The sequence below is a fragment of the Schistocerca cancellata genome, chromosome 12 (genome assembly GCF_023864275.1).
Source record: "Schistocerca cancellata isolate TAMUIC-IGC-003103 chromosome 12, iqSchCanc2.1, whole genome shotgun sequence".
Taxonomy (NCBI): Eukaryota; Metazoa; Arthropoda; class Insecta; order Orthoptera; family Acrididae; genus Schistocerca; species Schistocerca cancellata.
This window is the reverse complement of record NC_064637.1, coordinates 148,212,020-148,230,849: the sequence shown is the minus strand read 5'-3', so window position 1 is coordinate 148,230,849 and position 18,830 is coordinate 148,212,020. Positions and strand designations below refer to the sequence as shown.

At 47.0% G+C, this 18,830-nt stretch overlaps 1 protein-coding gene across 1 annotated transcript in view; it reads right to left on the bottom strand.

Moving 5' to 3' along the window:
• The window catches only part of LOC126109808 (homeobox protein GBX-2-like), a 100,720-nt gene that overhangs the window by 9,027 nt on the left and 72,863 nt on the right, over nucleotides 1-18,830 (bottom strand). The window contains exon 3 of the mRNA XM_049914868.1: nucleotides 5,918-6,111. Within this exon, the coding sequence (XP_049770825.1) occupies nucleotides 5,918-6,111 (194 nt within the window). The remainder of the gene's footprint in view (nucleotides 1-5,917; nucleotides 6,112-18,830) is intronic.

Below are 18,830 nucleotides of genomic sequence, written 5' to 3'. Positions count from 1 at the left end.
TCTACCAGTTTTTCAAATGGCTCAAATTGCTCTGAGCACTATGGGACTTAACATCTATGGTCGTCAGTCGCCTAGAACTTAGAACTACTTAAACCTAACTAACCTAAAGACAGTACACAACACCCAGCCATCACGAGGCAGAGAAAATCCCTGACCCCGCCGGGAATCGAACCCGTGAAACCCGGGCGTGGGAAGCGAGAACGCTACCGCACGACCACGAGATGCGGGCACCAGTTTTTCAAAAATGTTCAAATGTGTGTGAAATCTTATGGGACTTAACTGCTAAGGTCATCAGTCCCTAAGCTTATACACTACTTAACCCAAATTATCCTAAGGAGAAACACACACACACACCCATGCCCGAGGGAGGACTCGAACCTCCACCGGGACCAGCCGCACGGTCTATGATTGCAGCGCCTGTGACCGCTCGGCTAATCCCGCGCGGCTCTACCAGTTTTTCCATTCTTCTGTACAGAATTGGTGTTTGTATTTTGCAGCCGTGATTTATTAAACTGATCGTTCGGTAATATTCAGACCTGTCAACGACTGTCTTCTTTGGGATTGGAATTATTACATTCTTGTTGAAGTCTGAGGGTAACTGGCCTGTCTCATACATCTTGCTCACCAGATGGGAGAGTTTTGTCGCGGCTGGCTCTCTCAAGGCTATCAGTAGCTCTAACACTCCAGGGGCCTTGTTTCGACACCAGTGGTACATCCGATATGTTGCGTCGTAGTGACCATGGAGAAGAAATAAAAACGTTGAGGTTCGCCGATGACATTGTAATTCTGTCAGAGACAGCAAAGGACTTGGAAGGGCAGTTGAACGGAATGGATGGTGTCTTGAAAGGAGGATATAAGATGAACATCAACAAAAGCAAAACGAAGATAATGGAATGTAGTCGAATTAAGTCGGGTGATGTTGAGGGTATTAGATTAGGAAATGAGACACTTAAAGTAGTAAAGGAGTTTTGCTATTCGGGGAGCAAAATAACTGATGATCGTCGAAGTAGAGAGGATATAAAATGTAGACTGGCAATGGCAAGGAAAGCGTTTCTGAAGAAGAGAAATTTGTTAACATCGAGTATAGATTTAAGTGTCAGGAAGTCGTTTCTGAAAGGATTTGTATGGAGTGTAGCCATGTATGGAAGTGAATCATGGACGATAAATAGTTTGGACAAGAAGAGAATAGAATCTTACGAAATGTGGTGCTACAGAAGAATGCTGAAGATTAGATGGGTAGATCACATAACTAATGTGGAAGTATTGAATAGGATTGGGGAGAAGAGAAGTTTGTGGCACAACTTGAGCAGAAGAAGGGATCAGTTGGTAGGACATGTTCTGAGGCATCAAGGGATGACCAATTTAGTATTGGAGGGCAGCGTGGAGGGTAAAAATCGTAGGGGGAGACCAAGAGGTGAATACACCAAGCAGATTCAGAAGGATGTAGGTTGCAGTAGATACTGGGAGATGAAGAAGCTTGCACAGGATAGAGTAGCATGGAGAGCTGCATCAAACCAGTCTCAGGACTGAAGACCACAACAACAACAACAACAACAGTGACCTCAGTCTATAAAGTCAGGAGAATTGCGAAAGGCGTCGGCGCAGTGGTCGGCGTTTTGCGCTGGTCGTGACGCACGCCGTGCATTGGCGGTCGTGAGGTAAGCACGGAAGAGCGACCGACAGCCAAACATCCGGCCGGCACTAACAAACGCGATCGCTCGGTCTGTCGAGCAACACACCCTCTGTGCGTTTACCGCCAGCTGCCTTGCCGCTAACCGTGGCCTGCGATTAGCACACGCCGCGTCCGTTTTGGAGAAGTCTGGGGAGGGGAGGGCATTTATTTTAAAATCTTAAACGTGTCTTTAAATACAGCAAATGTATGATAGTAAACTTGGAAAGTTATTTTATCCGTGTTGGATCTTGTGAACCCCGCGGCCGTTACTGATAGTTGGTGATTGCCGGCCGGAGTGGCCGAGCGGTTCTAGGCGCTACAGTCTGTAACCGAGCGACCGCTACGGTCGCAGGTTCAAATCCTGCCTCGGGCATGGGTGTGTGTGATGTCCTTAGGTTACTTAAGTTTAAGTAGTCCTAAGTTCTAGCGGACTGATGACCTCAGAAGTTAAGTCCCATAGTGCTCAGAGTCAAGTTGGTGAATGACACAAAGAGCCACAAGTACTTTTTAAATGTTTTATTTTACTGCCATAATCGGTTTCGGGCTACGAAGCTCATCTACAGATGGCTAACATTTTTCGTTACATAGATGTTTTGGTTAACAGCATGTCGTCTTTTCCACGTTTGAGTATTTAGTGACACTTTATCAGTTGTTTAATCAATAAAAATATGCTAAAGTGCTTGCATTCATATACGTGGGATGGAACTTAAATAGTGGCAAGTATTTATTCACAATCGATACAAAAGAGTTACATGTTTGCACCTGTTACTGTCCTTCAACGTAGTCAAAAAAATGGTTCAAATGGCTCTGAGCACAATGGTTCAAATGGCTCTGAGCACTATGGGACTCAACATCTTAGGTCATAAGTCCCCTAGAACTTAGAACTACTTAAACCTAACTAACCTAAGGACACCACACACACCCATGCCCGAGGCAGGATTCGAACCTGCGACCGTAGCAGTCCCACGGTTCCGGACTGCAGCGCCAGAACCGCTAGACCACCGCGGCCGGCGGCTCTGAGCACTATGGGACTTAACTGCTGTGGTCATTAGTCCCCTAGAACTTAGAACTACTTAAACCTAACTAACCTAAGGACAGCACACACATCCATGCCCGAGGCAGGATTCGAACCTGCGACGCTTAGCGGTCACGTGGTTCCAGGCTGTAGTGCCTAGAACCGCTCGGCCACTTCGGCCGGCTTCAACGTAGTCACCAACGTTGTGTAGAAGCCGTTGCCAGCGATGTGGAAGGCGTAGCATACCTTAGCAGAGCCTGTTCTGTTGATGGTGCGAATGGAGCGGTCTACTGCCTGTCGAATCTCTGGAACAGTTCTGAAGCGAATGCCACGAAGTGGTTCCTTCATCTTCGGAATCAAATCAAAGTCACAAGGACTCAAGTCCGGCGAGTATGGTGGATGGTACAGTACTTCCCAGTCCCATCTACCGAACAGAGCAGCTGCAGCTTGCACTGTATGCGCCCGCGCATTGTCGAGCAAAACCATGGGTGGGTTGCGTAAAAAGTGTCGCCGCTTCTTTCGCAAAGCTGGTCGCAAGTGATGCTCCGAAAACGAACAGTAATACTGTGCATTGACGGTCTGCCGTGGAGGAACGTAATGCGTTAGGATAACACCATCACTGCTGTACACGAGAATCACCATAACTTTAGACCACTCCATTCGCACCATCAACAGAACAGGCTCCGCTAACGGTATACTACGCCTTCCACATCGCTGGCAAGGGGGTCTACACAACGCTGGTGACTACTTTGAACGACAGTAACAGGTGCAAACATGTAACTCTTTTGTGCTCACTTACATACATTCTAGGAGATTGCGGTTCGTCCACATGGTTTTCTAGCTCGCTGTAGATGTTCTTGAATTCCATAAATGGAAGCACTTTAGCCTATTTTATTGATGAAACAACTGATAATGTGGCGCTAAATACTCAAATATTCTTGTGCAGTGTGGAGCAGACGACATGCTGTTAACCAAAACATCTGTGTAACGAAAAATGTTAGCCATCTGTGGATGGGCTTGGTAGCCTGAAACCGGTTATGGCAGTAAAATAAGACACTCAAAAAGTATTTGTGGCTGGTTGCGTCATTCACAACCGCTCGCTCACAGATAGATCCGCACCTAAAGACTGGAAAATTGCTCAAGTCACACCAGTGCCCAAAAAGGGATATAGGAGTAACAGACTTTGAACACAGAATGGCAATTGGAGCTAGACGGATGGGACATTCCATCTCCGAAATCATTAGGGAATTTAGTATTCCAGGATCCACAGTGTCAAGCGTTTGCCGATAGTATCATATCTCACGCACTATCTCTCACCACAGACAGTGGAGCGGCGACGGCCTATATTTAACGACCGAGAGCAGCAGCGTTTGCGTAGAGTTGTCGGTGCTAACAGACAAGCATAACCGCGTAAATCAGTGTGGGATGTACGACGACCGTATCTGTTAGGACAGGATGGACGAAATCTAGCGTTAATGGATTATGGCAGCAGACGACCGGCTAGAGTCCCTTTGCTAACAGCACAATGTTACGTATAGTGCCTTACCTGGTCTCGTGAATGTATCAAAAATGGTTCAAATGGCTCTGAGCACTATGGGACTTAACATCTATGGTCATCAGTCCCCTAGAACTTAGAACTACTTAAACCTAACTAACCTAAGGACAGCACACAACACCCAGCCATCACGAGGCAGAGAAAATCCCTGACCCCGCCGGGAATCGAACCCGGGAACCCAGCCGTGGGAATCGAGAACGCTACCGCACGACCACGAGATGCGGGCGTGAATGTATCATTTGGACCCTCGATTACTGGAAAACCGTGGCCGGGTTAAATGAGTCCCAATTTCAGTTGGTACCAGCTGATGGTAGGAGTCTAGTGTAATGGAGACCCCACGAAGCCATGGACCCAAGTTGTCAACAAGTCACTATGGAAGCTGGTGGTGGCTCCATAATCGTATGGGCTGTGTTTACATGGAACGCGCTGGGTCCTCTGGTCCAACTGAAGTGATCATTGACTACAGTTGGTTATGTTCAGCTACATGTAGACCATTTCCTGCCCTTCATGGACTTCATGTTCACAAAAACGTGTGAAATCTTATGGGACTTAACTGCTAAGGTCATCAGTCCCCAAGCTTACACTCTACTGAACCTAAATTATCCTAAGGACAAACACACACGCCCATGCCCGAGGGAGGACTCGAACCTCCGCCGGGACCAGCTGCATGTTCACAAACAACAGTAGAATTATAATGTTGCTTAAAATCCGTCTTGATTGCAAAAAATTTTTTTCTTATTCATATGACCGGTTTCGGTTCATTCAGAACCATCTTCAGATCTGATATTTCAGTTACAGGAGTAACTGAATGAACCGAAACCGGTCATATGAATAATAAAAAAATTTTTTGCAATCAAGGCGGATTTTAAGCAACATTATAAAATCACTGATTGCTGTTATCCCATAAGACATTATGTCTGTTTTTGCAAACAGTACAATTATCACCAGGCCACAATTGTTCGCAATTGGTTTGAAGAACATTGTGGATAATTCGAGAGAATGATTTGGCCACCCAGATCGCCCAACATGAATCCTATCGAACATTTATGTGACATAATCGAAAGGTCAGTTTGTGCACTAGCAACACTTTTGCAATTGTGGACGGCTATGGAGGCAGCAAGGCTCAATAATTGTGCAGTGAAGTTCCAACAACTTGTTCTCCGCAGCTCGTGGTCTAGTGGCTAGCGTTGCTACCTCTGGATCACAGGGTGTCGGGTTTGATTCCCGGTCGCGTTGGGTATTTTCTCTGCCCGGGGACTGGGTGTTTGGTTGTCAAGTTGGTGAATGACACAAAGAGCCACAAGTACTTTCATCATCATCATCATCATCATCATCATCTTCATCATCTTCATCATCACCACCATCACCATCACCATGCGTGATACTGGCTAGATTGGTCTGCGTGAAAAAATGTAGAGTAAAAAAATTGGGACTTCATGTGGGTGCTGATGACCGCGCAGTTCAGCACCCCACAAACCAATCATCATCAACATCATCGTCGTCAACGACTTGTTGAGTCCATTCCACGTGGAGTTGCTGCACTACGTCGGGTAAAAGGAGGTCACAGACTTGATATTATGAGGTATCCCACGGCTTTTGCCACCTCAGTGAAGAGTGGCATGCAGAGTGCGGCTGTAGGTGTAGATGCAGATGCAGATGCAGACTGTAGACTGACCTGCCGCTCGCTGAGGTCCAGTAGGATGGCGATCTCGTAGCGGCGCAGCCTGGTGAGGTAGTTGGAGCGGCAGAACTCCTCTTCCAACTGCCGGATCTGCGACTTGGTGAACGCCGTCCGCTCCTTCCGCGACTTGCCCGTCGACGTCTGCGTCGTCGTCGTCGACGGCGCTGCCGCGTTCTGCCTGTCTCCACCTGCAGGACACACACGGAAGAAACTACTTGGAAAACACTTGCCAACAGAACTGCCGCTGTATGCGGCTTCACAAGCAGAATTCGGCTTCTGGACGACTGGGCAAGAGAATTTTATAGCTCCAAATGTCACCCTCTTCTGTGCCAAAGTTAGACTCATTGGAGAGTAATGGAGATCCTTTTTTCTTATAGTGCTGCACTTGTGCATATCTCTGTTACTCTCTAACATTGATGGATTGCTGATAACAGATTGCGTACGTGAACAGGTTTAGTGTAAGTCTGTGATTAATATTTCCATTTGCTTAAAGAGATACCTGCAAGAAGTTCGTGCGTGAACTCCATACATAATTCTAATTTCTTTCTTTTGTGCAGTGAATACTTTTTGCCTAAGCTAGGATTTACTTCAGAGTACCGATAAATGAAAATATGTCAAGTATGTTGTCTTACTGACGTCTCTGTCACCAGTGTTGACAATTGTTTGTGTTGGGGACGGAACTCGACTTGGGTAGTTCATGCAGCAATGTTGACCATAGTGCTGCAGTAGTGTAACTGTCAGCATTTCTGCCAAGTAAACAACAGGACCCGGGTTCGAGTCCCGGGCGTGGCACGAATTTCAGCTTCTAACATTATCATAGTTAATTATTCTTATATGAAAATCAGCCAAACGAAAAGTTTTAGCAACTCTACTATACTGTTTTTCCCAGTTTCAGTTTCCACCAATATCAACGCCTAAGGACTTACAATTTTCTACTCCGCTAATATTGGGTAAATAGGAGGTGAAAATGTTATTGACAGGATAAAACGGAATGAACTGCAGCTTATGAAAGTTGAAAACTAGTCCATTTGCGCATAACCATTCAGTAACTTTAATAAAAACCATCATTTAATGTTTTATCTGTAGATCGATCTCTGATCGGCTACACAACAACACCTGTATTACCAGCAAAAGGACTGACACTGGCTTGTCATTCAAATAAAATGGTTCATCGTTGACATATACCAAGAACAGTAATTAGCCAACAATCGAACCCTGTGAGACACCCTTTGTAATTTCTCCACATCCTGATCCTGTGGCGTCCCACTTTGTGCTACGGGAACAGCCTAAGGTAACTTTCCGCATACTGTTTCTTAAATAGGAACTAGACGAGGCACTTTCCGAGCAACGTATTACATACAGCACGTATTATAACATACACTATGTGATCAAAAGTATCCGGACACCTGGCTGAAAATGACAAGTTCGCGGCGCCCTCCATCGGTAATGCTGTAATTCAGTATGGTATTGGCCCACCCCTAGCCTTAATGACAGCTTCCACTCTCGCAGGCATACGTTCAGTCAGGTGCCGTAAGGTTTCTTGGGGAATGGCAGCCCATTCTTAACGGAGTACTGCACTGAGGAGAGGCATCGATGTCGGTCAATTAGGCCCGGCACGAAGTCGGCGTTCCAAAACATCCCAAAGGTTCTATTGGATTCAGGCTATCACTCTGTGCAGGCCAGTCCACTACAGGGATGTTATTGTCGTGTAACCACTCCAGCACAGGCCTCGCATTTTGAACAGGTGCTCGATCGTGTTGAAAGATGCACTCGCTGTCCCCGAATTGCTCTTCAACTGTGGGAAGCAAGAAGGCGCTTAAAACATCAATTTAGGCCTGTGCTGTGGTAGTGCCATGCAAAACAACAAGGGGTGCAAGTCTCCTCCATGACCACAATAACACCACCGAATTTTACTTTTGGCACTGCACATGTTGGCAGATGACGTTCACCGGGCTTTCGCCATACACATAGCCTGCCATCGGATCGCCACATTCTCTACGGTGATTCGTCACTCCATTGTTGAATCGTCCAGCGTTTATGCACCTTACACCAAGCGAGGCGTCGTTCGGCATTTACCAGCGTGATATGTGGCTTATGAGCAGCTGCTCGACCATGAAATCCAAGTTTTCTCATCTCCTGCCTATATGTCACAGTACTTGCAGCAGATCCTGATGCAGTTTGGAATTCCTGTGTGATGGTCTCGACAGATGTTTGCCTCTTACACATCACTACCGTCTTCAACTGTCGGAGGTGCCTGTCAGTCAACAGACGATGTCGGCCTGTACGCTTTTGTGCTGTACGTGTCCCTTCACGTTTCCACTTCACTATCACATCGGAAACAGTGTACCTAGGGATGTTGAGGAGTGTGGAAATCTCGCGTGCATACGTACAACACAAGTGACACCCAGTCACCTGACTACGTTCGAAGTCTGTGAGTTCCGCGGAGCGCCCCATTCTGCTCTCTCACGATGTCTCACGTCTACTGAGGTCATTGATATGGAGTACCTGGCAGTAGGTGGCAGCACAGTGCACCTAATATGAAAAACGTAAGTTTGTGGTGGTGTCCGGATTCTTTTGATCACCTAGCTGCCACCTTCAAAGGGAAAAATAAGCCGATACAAAACTCTCGCTTGCAGGAACAGTTTTCAAAGCTGTCTCTATGTTACCAAAAGCATTCCAGGCCATTTTTAGCCCAAAGTCTACTTCCTTTGCTGCCTACCGAGTTAATGTTTTCGTACACTCTCAATGGCCGGGAGAGCGGTGTGCTGACCCCATGTCCCTGCATACGCGCATCCAGTGACGTCATTGTGCTGACGATGACACGGCGGCCGGTCGGTAACGTTGAGCCTTCATCGTTTGTTCGGGCGAAGTTTAGTTTCTTTAGGAATTACAAGACAGAGATTTGAGTTTCTTCTACAATCCATGCTGATGATTGAACTGAACCGCATACAAGGAGGCTGATACATTTGGTTCAAATGGCTCTGAGCACTACGGGACTTAACATCTGAGGTCATCAGACCCTTAGAACTTAGAAGTACCTAACCTGACTAACCTAAGGACATCACACACATCCATGCCCGAGGCAGGATTCGAACCTGCGACCGCAGCGGTCGCGCGGTTCCAGACTGAGGCGCCTAGAACCGCTCGGCCACTCCGGCCGGCGCGGATACATTTGCCTAGATCGGCTGTTTATATGATGTGCCAAAGAACCTGGTATGTTTACAGATATGACACACTTCTGGAGTTGCTGCAAAGACGCTTCTTCGTAGTAGAGATAATTTTATACAGTTAGACATTTAATTATTTAGGTTAGAAAGATGCTGGTAATGGCCAGTGGAAAATTTCCTTCTGTCTCTTAATTATTTGTTCAAAATGGTTCAAATGGCTCTGATCGCTATGGGACTTAACAGCTGAGGTCATCAGTCCCCAAGAACGTAGAACTACTTAAACCTAACCAACCTAAGGGCATCACACACATCCATGCCGGAGGCAGGATTCGAAACTGCGACCGTAGCAGTCGCGCGGATCCGGAATTATCTGTATCATTTCGAATTGTAGGAGTGGTATGATATTTTACAGGTACATTTGGTTTTTTTTAATTCTAGCTGATCGTTCAGTATGCAGTCATGTTTACTGCGAATGTAACAGTATATTTGTAATTCCTTCAACATATTAACCTGTACTTTTTTTCGCGAAAATGTAATATCTCTAATTTTTCTCCAATAGTCATATCTGTGTTTCCGCTTTGGGCCAAGCGAGCGACGTGAGTTGAGCTGTTTACGTTGTTGAGCCTGAGAGAAACCTCGGCATCGTAAGGTGAAACTCCTCTTACTTTTGTCAGCATAGATCGTCAAAGAAAATCGAATCTCTGCCTTGTAATATGTGAAGGAGGGTTTTTCGTGACATAAATACAGGGTGTTTATAAATGAATATTCGGGTTTTAACGCTGTATAATATTTATTATATTAAACTTACTGTTTTAAATGGTTCAAATGGCTCTGAGCACTATGGGACTTAACATCTATGGTCATCAGTCCCCTAGAACTTAGAACTACTTAAACCTAACTAACCTAAGGACAGCACACAACACCCAGCCATCACGAGGCAGAGAAAATCCCTGACCCCGCCGGGAATCGAACCCGGGAACCCGGGCGTGGGAAGCGAGAACGCCTGTTTTAAATGATATGTCAAATGAAAGAGCAACTCAAACAGTTTTACCAACAAACCTTATAACTGCTCAATGAGAGCACCATTTGTTACACGGCACACATCAAGTCTATAGCCGAGCGCTGGATAGGCCGCAAGGGGCCCAATGACAGGGCTTGCTTTGCATGGCCTCCACGTTCACCCGACCTAACGCCATGCGATTTTTTCCTTTGGGGCTTCGTCAAGGATCGTGTGTACGTGCCTCTGCTACCAGCAGAACTCCCTGAATTAGGAAACCGGATTGAAGCAGCTGTTGCTACAGTCACTGAAGACACACTTATCAACGTTTGGGAAGAACTCGGCTATACACTTGATGTGTGCCGTGTGACAAATGGTGCTCACATTGAACATTTATAAGCTTCTTGGTAAAACTGTTTGAGTTGGTCTTTCATTTGGTATATCATTTAAAACAGTAAGTTTAATATAATAAATATTATAAAGCGTTAAAACCCCGATATTCATTTATATACACCCTGTACAATGTATAGAACATGTGTAAGTGTAAAACTATGTAATCACAAAAACTTTGTTATATTTTAGGATGCAAAGGTAAAATCTTTGCTGAATTATCCAGTCACGGAAACTGTGTTACATTTCAGGACACAAATGTAAAACTTGCGGAGAAAAAATGGTTCCAATGGCTCTGAGCACTATGGGACTTAACATCTATTGTCATCAGTCCCCTAGAACTTAGAACTACTTAAACCTAACTAACCTAAGGACAGCACACAACACCCAGCCATCACGAGGCAGAGAAAATCCCTGACCCCGCCGGGAATCGAATCCGGGAACACGGGCGTGGGAAGCGAGAACGCTACCACACGACCACGAGATGCGGGCACTTGCGGAGAAGTCAACACTACAGTCTGACAATGGCCTCAGTCCCGGACTAGAAACGGTACAATAAAATCATTTAAAAAAATTGTGGTTGATCACAGTGTTTCTACAGTGTAACGTAGAGATGAGTTACAACATCTGCTGCGTTCCAAACCCCTGCGTGCAAAATGACCGCCTTCTCTGGTTCTGGCTCTTGAAGAATAGGCCGCGAATCCCCCACAGACGTTCACACACGTCATTAAAAGTGTCCCCAACAGAGTTCAAGGCTTCATAAAAGCGAAGAGTGGACAGATACTGTATTGAAACTTCCTGGTAGGTTGAAACTGTATGCCAGACCGAGACTCGAACTCGGGACCTTTACCTTTCGCGGGCAAGTGCTCTACCTACTCTATTTTTTATTTTGTTCAGTGTTGTTAGGTTCGTTTGGTCTGGGCTGACATCACATGACATCCGTTCAAGTTGATCGTCGATTATTTTACTCAGGTTTTTTTTTTTTTTATTACAGAGGAAAATCCGCCCTCAAACCGAACACGCTGAGCTACCTCGCCGGCGACCAACTCGGCTAACCAAACACGACTCAGGACCCGTCCCCACAGCTTTACTTCCGCCAGTACCTTCAAACTTCACAGAGGCTCTCCTGCGCAACTTGCAGAACTGGCACTCCTGGAAGGAAGGATATTGCGGAGACATGGACGGGTCGTGAGTCGTGCTTGGGTAGCTCAGTTTGTAGAGCACTTGCCCGCAAAAGGCGACGGTCGCGAGTTTGAGTCTCAGCCCGGCACACAGTTTTAATCTGTAAGTAGGCTGTTTAGGTTTTTATGTTGGTAACGTCCACGTAGCGCTCTGTATGAAAATCACTGGCTGTGCTGTGTGCAGTCTGTGGCTGGGTGGCATTGTTGGAATTTGCTATTGCAGTGTTGGGCAGTTGGCTGTTAACAGTGAGTAGCGTTGCGCAGTTGGAGATGAGCCGCCAGCAGTGGTGGATGTGGGGAGAGAGATGGCGGAGTTTTGAGAGCGGATGATCTGGACGTGTGTCAATCAGAGACAGTAACTTTGTAAGACTGGATGTCATGAACTGATTTTATATATATATATATATATATATATATATATATATATATATATATATATATATATATATATATATATATGACAATGACATGTATATATATATACATGGTGAGTCACCTAACATTACCGCTGGATATATTTCGTAAACCACATCAAATACTGACGAATCGATTCCACAGACCGAACGTGAGGAGAGGGGCTAGTGTAATTGGTTAATAAAACCATAAAAAAAAATGCACGGAAGTATGTTTTTAACACAAATCTACGTTTTTTAAATGGAACACCGTTAGTTTTGTTAGCACATCTGAACATATAAACAAATACGTAATCGGTGCCGTTTGTTGCATTGTAAAATGTTAATTACATCCGGAGATATTGTAACCTAAGTTGACGCTTGAGTACCACTCCTTCGCTGTTCGATCGTGTGTATCGGAGAGCACCGAATTACGTAGGGATCCAAAGGGAACGGTGATGGACCTTAGGTACAGAAGAGACTGGAACAGCACATTACGTCCACATGCTAACACCTTTTTATTGGTCTTTTTCATTGACGCACATGTACATTACCATGAGGGGTGAGGTACACGTACACATGTAGTTTCCGTTTTCAATTACGGAATGGAATAGAGTGTGTCCCGACATGTCAGGCCAACAGATGTTCAATGTGGTGGCCATCATTTGCTGCGCGCAACTGCAATCTCTGGCGTAATCAATGTCGTACACGCCGCAGTACATCTGGTGTAATGTCGCCGCAGGCTGCCACAATACGTTGTTTCATATCCTCTGGGGTTGTAGGCACATCACGGTACACATTCTCCTTTAACGTACTCCACAGAAAGAATTCCAGAGGTGTAAGATCAGGAGAACGGGCAGGCCCTGCAGATGCTGCTCGCCGACCGTGGTCCGTGTTTGTTACAACACGCAACTGAACGTCGGAGGTTTCAAGCGTCAACTTTAGGTTATGTCATTAACATTTTACAATGCAACAAACGGCACTGATTACGTATTTGTTTATATGTTCAGATGTGCTAACAAAACTAACGTGGTTCCATTTAAAAAAACGTAGGTTTGTGTTAAAAAACATACTTCCGTGCATTTTTGTATGGTTTGTATTAAACAGTTACACTAGCCCCTCTCCTCACGTTCGGTCTGTGGAATCGGTTCGTCAGTATTTGATGTGGTTTACGAAATATATCCAGCGGTAACGTTAGGTGACTCACCCTGTATATATATTATGACTTTTGAACACTATTAAGGTAAATACATTGTTTGTTCTCTATCAAAATCTTTCATTTGCTAACTATGCCTATCAGTAGTTAGTGACTTCAGTAGTTAGGATCTTTTATTTAGCTGGCAGTATTGGTGCTCGCTGTATTGCAGTAGTTCGAGTAATGAAGACTTTTGTGAGGTAAGTGATTCATGAAAGGTATAGGTTATTGTTAGTCAGGGCCATTCTTTTGTAGGGATTGTTGAAAGTCAGATTGCGTTGCGCTAGAAATATTGTGTGTCAGTTTAGTGTTGATCAGAATAAGTAAAGAGAGAAATATCTGAGTACGTTCAGTTTTTCTCAGCTGTTTGAAAATCAAATAACGTAAGGGGTTTACCAGCATAGTAATTCACTAGTTTTTCTAAGGGGACGTTTCAAATCGGCTAGGAAGTTTCAGCACATACTCCGCTGCAGAGTGAATATTTTATTCTGGAAGCATCTTGTATTAACGTCCACTGGTAGGTGTACGGATACTTTTGACTAGACAGTGTATATGGCACTCCTGTTAAGCAGAGTTGTCCAGTTCCAGTGTGCGGTGGTATCTGGACGCCAGCGCGCCCTCTTTGATCCTTCCGTTTCGGTATTTTCAGAATTCTGCTCGACAGCTGGGGACTCGTCAGGGCGCAGACGGGCAGAGGGCGTTTCCCGGATGGAAGCTGATGGCAGCTGGAGTCTCCGGCTTCTAATTCTGGAGTTCGCGCTTGCGTGTCGCCAGATAGCCATCGGCGTCTCCGCCTGGAGGCGTCTGCAAGGCCGGACGCCGCTTCTGGAGCCAGGCGGCTTTTAGAAGGAGCCGCTCCTCCCACGCCCAGTACGTCTGCATCCGCAGGGTACGTTAGTGGACACTTACCACCCATTCTCTTTCCACGTTCTGTTCACAGATGGCGCGCGGGAAGAAAGAGAGACTCGAAACATTTACCTCTCGGCGGCAACATGTATAATAACTACGCTGTCTACCGTAAAGTATCTGGACAGCCGTCACTGGACCTTGAAATGGGCCGTGTTCACACTACGCCGTTATGACGGCTTGAACTGTTCTGAGAACATATTCAGTGAGCTATCTGAATGTCTGCCGAGGAATGGCAACCTATTATTCCTCAAACGCCGAAACCTGAGAAGGTACTGAGGCGAAGTCGACCCTCCAACTACCTCTGGAGAAGGTACTGAGGCGAAGTCGACCGCCCAACCGCCTCTGGAGAAGGCACTGAGGCGAAGTCGACCCTCCAACCACCTCTGCAGAAGGTACTGAGGCGAAGTCGACCCTCCAACCACCTCTGGAGAAGGTACTGAGGCGAAGTCGACCCTCCAACCACCTCTGGAGAAGGTACTGAGGTGAAGTCGACCCTCCAACCACCCCTGGAGAAGGTACTGAGGCGAAGTCGACCCTCCAACCACCTCTGGAAAAGGTACTGAGGCGAAGTCGACCCTCCAACCACCTCTGGAGAAGGTACTGAGGCGAAGTCGACCCTCCAACCACCTCTGGAGAAGGTACTGAGGCGAAGTCTACCCTCCAACCACCTCTGGAGAAGGTACTGAGGCGAGGTCGACCCTCCAACCACCTCTGGAGAAGGTACTGAGGCGAAGTCGACCCTCCAACCACCTCTGGAGAAGGTACTGAGGCGAAGTCGACCGCCCAACCGCCTCTGGAGAAGGTACTGAGGCGAAGTCGACCCTCCAACCACCTCTGGAGAAGGTACTGAGGCGAAGTCGACCCTCCAACCACCTCTGGAGAAGGTACTGAGGTGAAGTCGACCCTCCAACCACCCCTGGAGAAGGTACTGAGGCGAAGTCGACCCTCCAACCACCTCTGGAAAAGGTACTGAGGTGAAGTCGACCCTCCAACCACCTCTGGAGAAGGTACTGAGGCGAAGTCGACCCTCCAACCACCTCTGGAGAAGGTACTGAGGCGAAGTCGACCCTCCAACCACCTCTGGAGAAGGTACTGAGGCGAAGTCGACCATCCAACCACCTCTGGAGAAGGTACTGAGGTGAAGTCGACCCTCCAACCACTCCTGGAGAAGGTACTGAGGCGAAGTCGACCCTCCAACCACCTCTGGAAAAGGTACTGAGGCGAAGTCGACCCTCCAACCACCTCTGGAGAAGGTACTGAGGCGAGGTCGACCCTCCAACCACCTCTGGAGAAGGTACTGAGGCGAAGTCTACCCTCCAACCACCTCTGGAGAAGGTACTGAGGCGAGGTCGACCCTCCAACCACCTCTGGAGAAGGTACTGAGGCGAAGTCGACCCTCCAACCACCTCTGGAGAAGGTACTGAGGCGAAGTCGACCCTCCAACTACCTCTGGAGAAGGTACTGAGGCGAAGTCGACCGCCCAACCGCCTCTGGAGAAGGCACTGAGGCGAAGTCGACCCTCCAACCACCTCTGCAGAAGGTACTGAGGCGACGTCGACCATCCAACCACCTCTGGAGAAGGTACTGAGGCGAAGTCGACCCTCCAACCACCTCTGGAGAAGGTACTGAGGCGAAGTCGACCATCCAACCACCTCTGGAGAAGGTACTGAGGTGAAGTCGACCCTCCAACCACCCCTGGAGAAGGTACTGAGGCGAAGTCGACCCTCCAACCACCTCTGGAAAAGGTACTGAGCCGAAGTTGACCCTCCAACCACCTCTGGAGAAGGTACTGAGGCGAAGTCGACCCACCAACCACCTCTGGAGAAGGTACTGAGGCGAAGTCGACCCTCCAACCACCTCTGGAGAAGGTACTGAGGCGAAGTCGACCATCCAACCACCTCTGGAGAAGATACTGAGGTGAAGTCGACCCTCCAACCACCCCTGGAGAAGGTACTGAGGCGAAGTCGACCCTCCAACCACCTCTGGAAAAGGTACTGAGGCGAAGTCGACCCTCCAACCACCTCTGGAGAAGGTACTGAGGCGAGGTCGACCCTCCAACCACCTCTGGAGAAGGTACTGAGGCGAAGTCGACCCTCCAACCACCTCTGGAGAAGGTACTGAGGCGAAGTCGACCCTCCAACCACCTCTGGAGAAGGTACTGAGGCGAGGTCGACCCTCCAACCACCTCTGGAGAAGGTACTGAGGCGAAGTCGACCCTCCAACCACCTCTGGAGAAGGTACTGAGGCGAAGTCGACCCTCCAACCACCTCTGGAGAAGGTACTGAGGCGAAGTCGACCCTCCAACCACCTCTGGAGAAGGTACTGAGGCGAAGTCGACCCTCCAACCACCTCTGGAGAAGGTACTGAGGCGAAGTCGACCCTCCAACCACCCCTGGAGAAGGTACTGAGGCGAAGTCGACCCTCCAACTAGCTCTGGAGTTTGACGACCTGACGAGCCAACTGGACAGGACTTGGCAGATAACCCACAGGAGGACATTCAACAAATCTGTGAATTAGTACTAAGCCGAATAACTGCTTGCATCTGGACCAGAGATGGACCTATGCGTTATCGACTTGCACAATTTGTGAAGCTCTTTGAATAAATCATACAGTTATCCTGAAATTGTAATTGTTTCGGGTGCGCGGTTTTTTTTTTTCGCCCTTGGAGTGTGTAATGATAAAGAGGTTTCCCTTAAGGAACCACAGTGTTAGGGTTTTACACGCATTAAATGTTCACTGAAGTTGAGGAGTACGCTTCATTTTCAAAATAAATGTCAATCCGGAACCAACTTAGTTCGCCAAACGTTTCCCCAAAGTGCATACGAGCGCGACTCCCCACCTCCTACGCTCATTAACCTCGTTTACCCTGTAAGACAAACATGGTAGCAAGACTTTAGTGATGTTCATTTCCTGATCGGTCGACCTGAAGCCCAGCAGTTAAATTTCCGTTGCGTGGTTTGTTTGTGATACAGCACACGGCCAAATTTAATTGAGGGCTGTTTTCAAAACTCGCTTTCTATAAAATTATAATTTTTCAGGAAAAGCCAAAGACCGTTTAGAGATTAAAATTGGACGAAAATTTTGCAAACTTCACACATGATATATTAATTTCCAAACCGATTGACACATCCATAAATCAAGAGAAAAATCTGCATGCACATACACTACTGGCCATTAAAATTGAAATGAAGATGATAAACGGGTATTCATTAGACAAATATATTATATTAGAACTGACATGTGATAACATTTTCACGCAATTTGGGTGCATAGATCCTGAGAAAACAGTACCCAGAACCACCACCTCTCGCCGTAATAACGGCCTTCATACGCCTGGACATTGAGTCAAACAGAACTTGGATGGCGTGTGCAGGTACAGCTGCCCATGCAGCTTCAACACGATACCACAGTTGTGACGAGCCAAATGCTCAGCCACCATTGACCAGACGTTTTCAGTTAGTGAGAGATCTGGAGAGTGTGTTGGCCAGGGCAGCAGTCGAACATTTTATGTATCCAGAAAGGCCAGTACAGGACCTGCAACATGCAATCGTGCATTATACTGCTGAAATGTAGGGTTTCGCAGGGATCGAATGGAGGGTAGAGCCACGGGTCGTAACACATGTGAAATGTACCGTCCACTGTTCAAAGCGCCGTCAATGCGAACAAAAGGTGACCGAGACATGTAACCAATGGCACCCCATACCATCACGCCAGGTGATACGCCAGTACGGCGATGACGAATACACGCTTCCAATGTGCGTTCACCGCGATGTCGCCAAACACGGATGCGACCGTCATGATGTTGTAAACAGAACCTGGATTCATCCGAAAAAATGACGTTTTGCCATTCGTGCACCCAGGTTCGTCATTGAGTACACCATCGCAGGCGCTCCTGTCTGTGTTGCAGCGTCAAGGGTAAACGCAGCTATGGTCTCCGAGCTGATAGTCCGTGCTGCTGCAAACGTCGTCGAACTGTTCGTGCAGATGGTTGTTGTCTTGTAAACGTCCCCATCTACTGACTCAGGGATCGAGACGTGGCTGCACGATCCGTTACAGCCATGCGGATAAGATGCCTGTCATCTCGACTGCTAGTGATACGAGGCCGTTGGGATCCAGCACGGCGTTCCGTATTACTCTCCTGAACCCTCCGATTCCATATTCTGCTAACAGTCATTGGATCTCGACCAACGCGAGCAGCAATGTGGCGATACGATAAACCACAATCACGATAGGCTACAATCCGACCCTTATCAAAGTCAGAAACGTGATGGTACGCATTTCTCCTCCTTACACGAGGCATCACAACAACATTTCCCCAGGCAACGCCGGTCAACTGCTGTTTGTGTATGAGAAATCGGTTGGAAACGTTCCTCATGTCGGCACGTTGTAGATGTCGCCACCGGCGCCAGCCTTGTGCCAATGCTCTGAAAAGCTAATCATTTGCATATCAGAGCATCGTCTTCCTGTCGGTTAAATTTCGCGTCTGTAGCACGTCATTTTCGTGGTGTAGCAATTTTAATGGCCAGTAGTGTATTTAAAAAATACCACGAAAATATCAAATTTTTTTTCAAATGTTGTTTTCTGAATAACGTATTTATGTATGACTATTTATTATCGTCTATTTCGCAAGTAAACACATCAGACAAAGATATTACGTGTAACTTTTTAAAGTATTA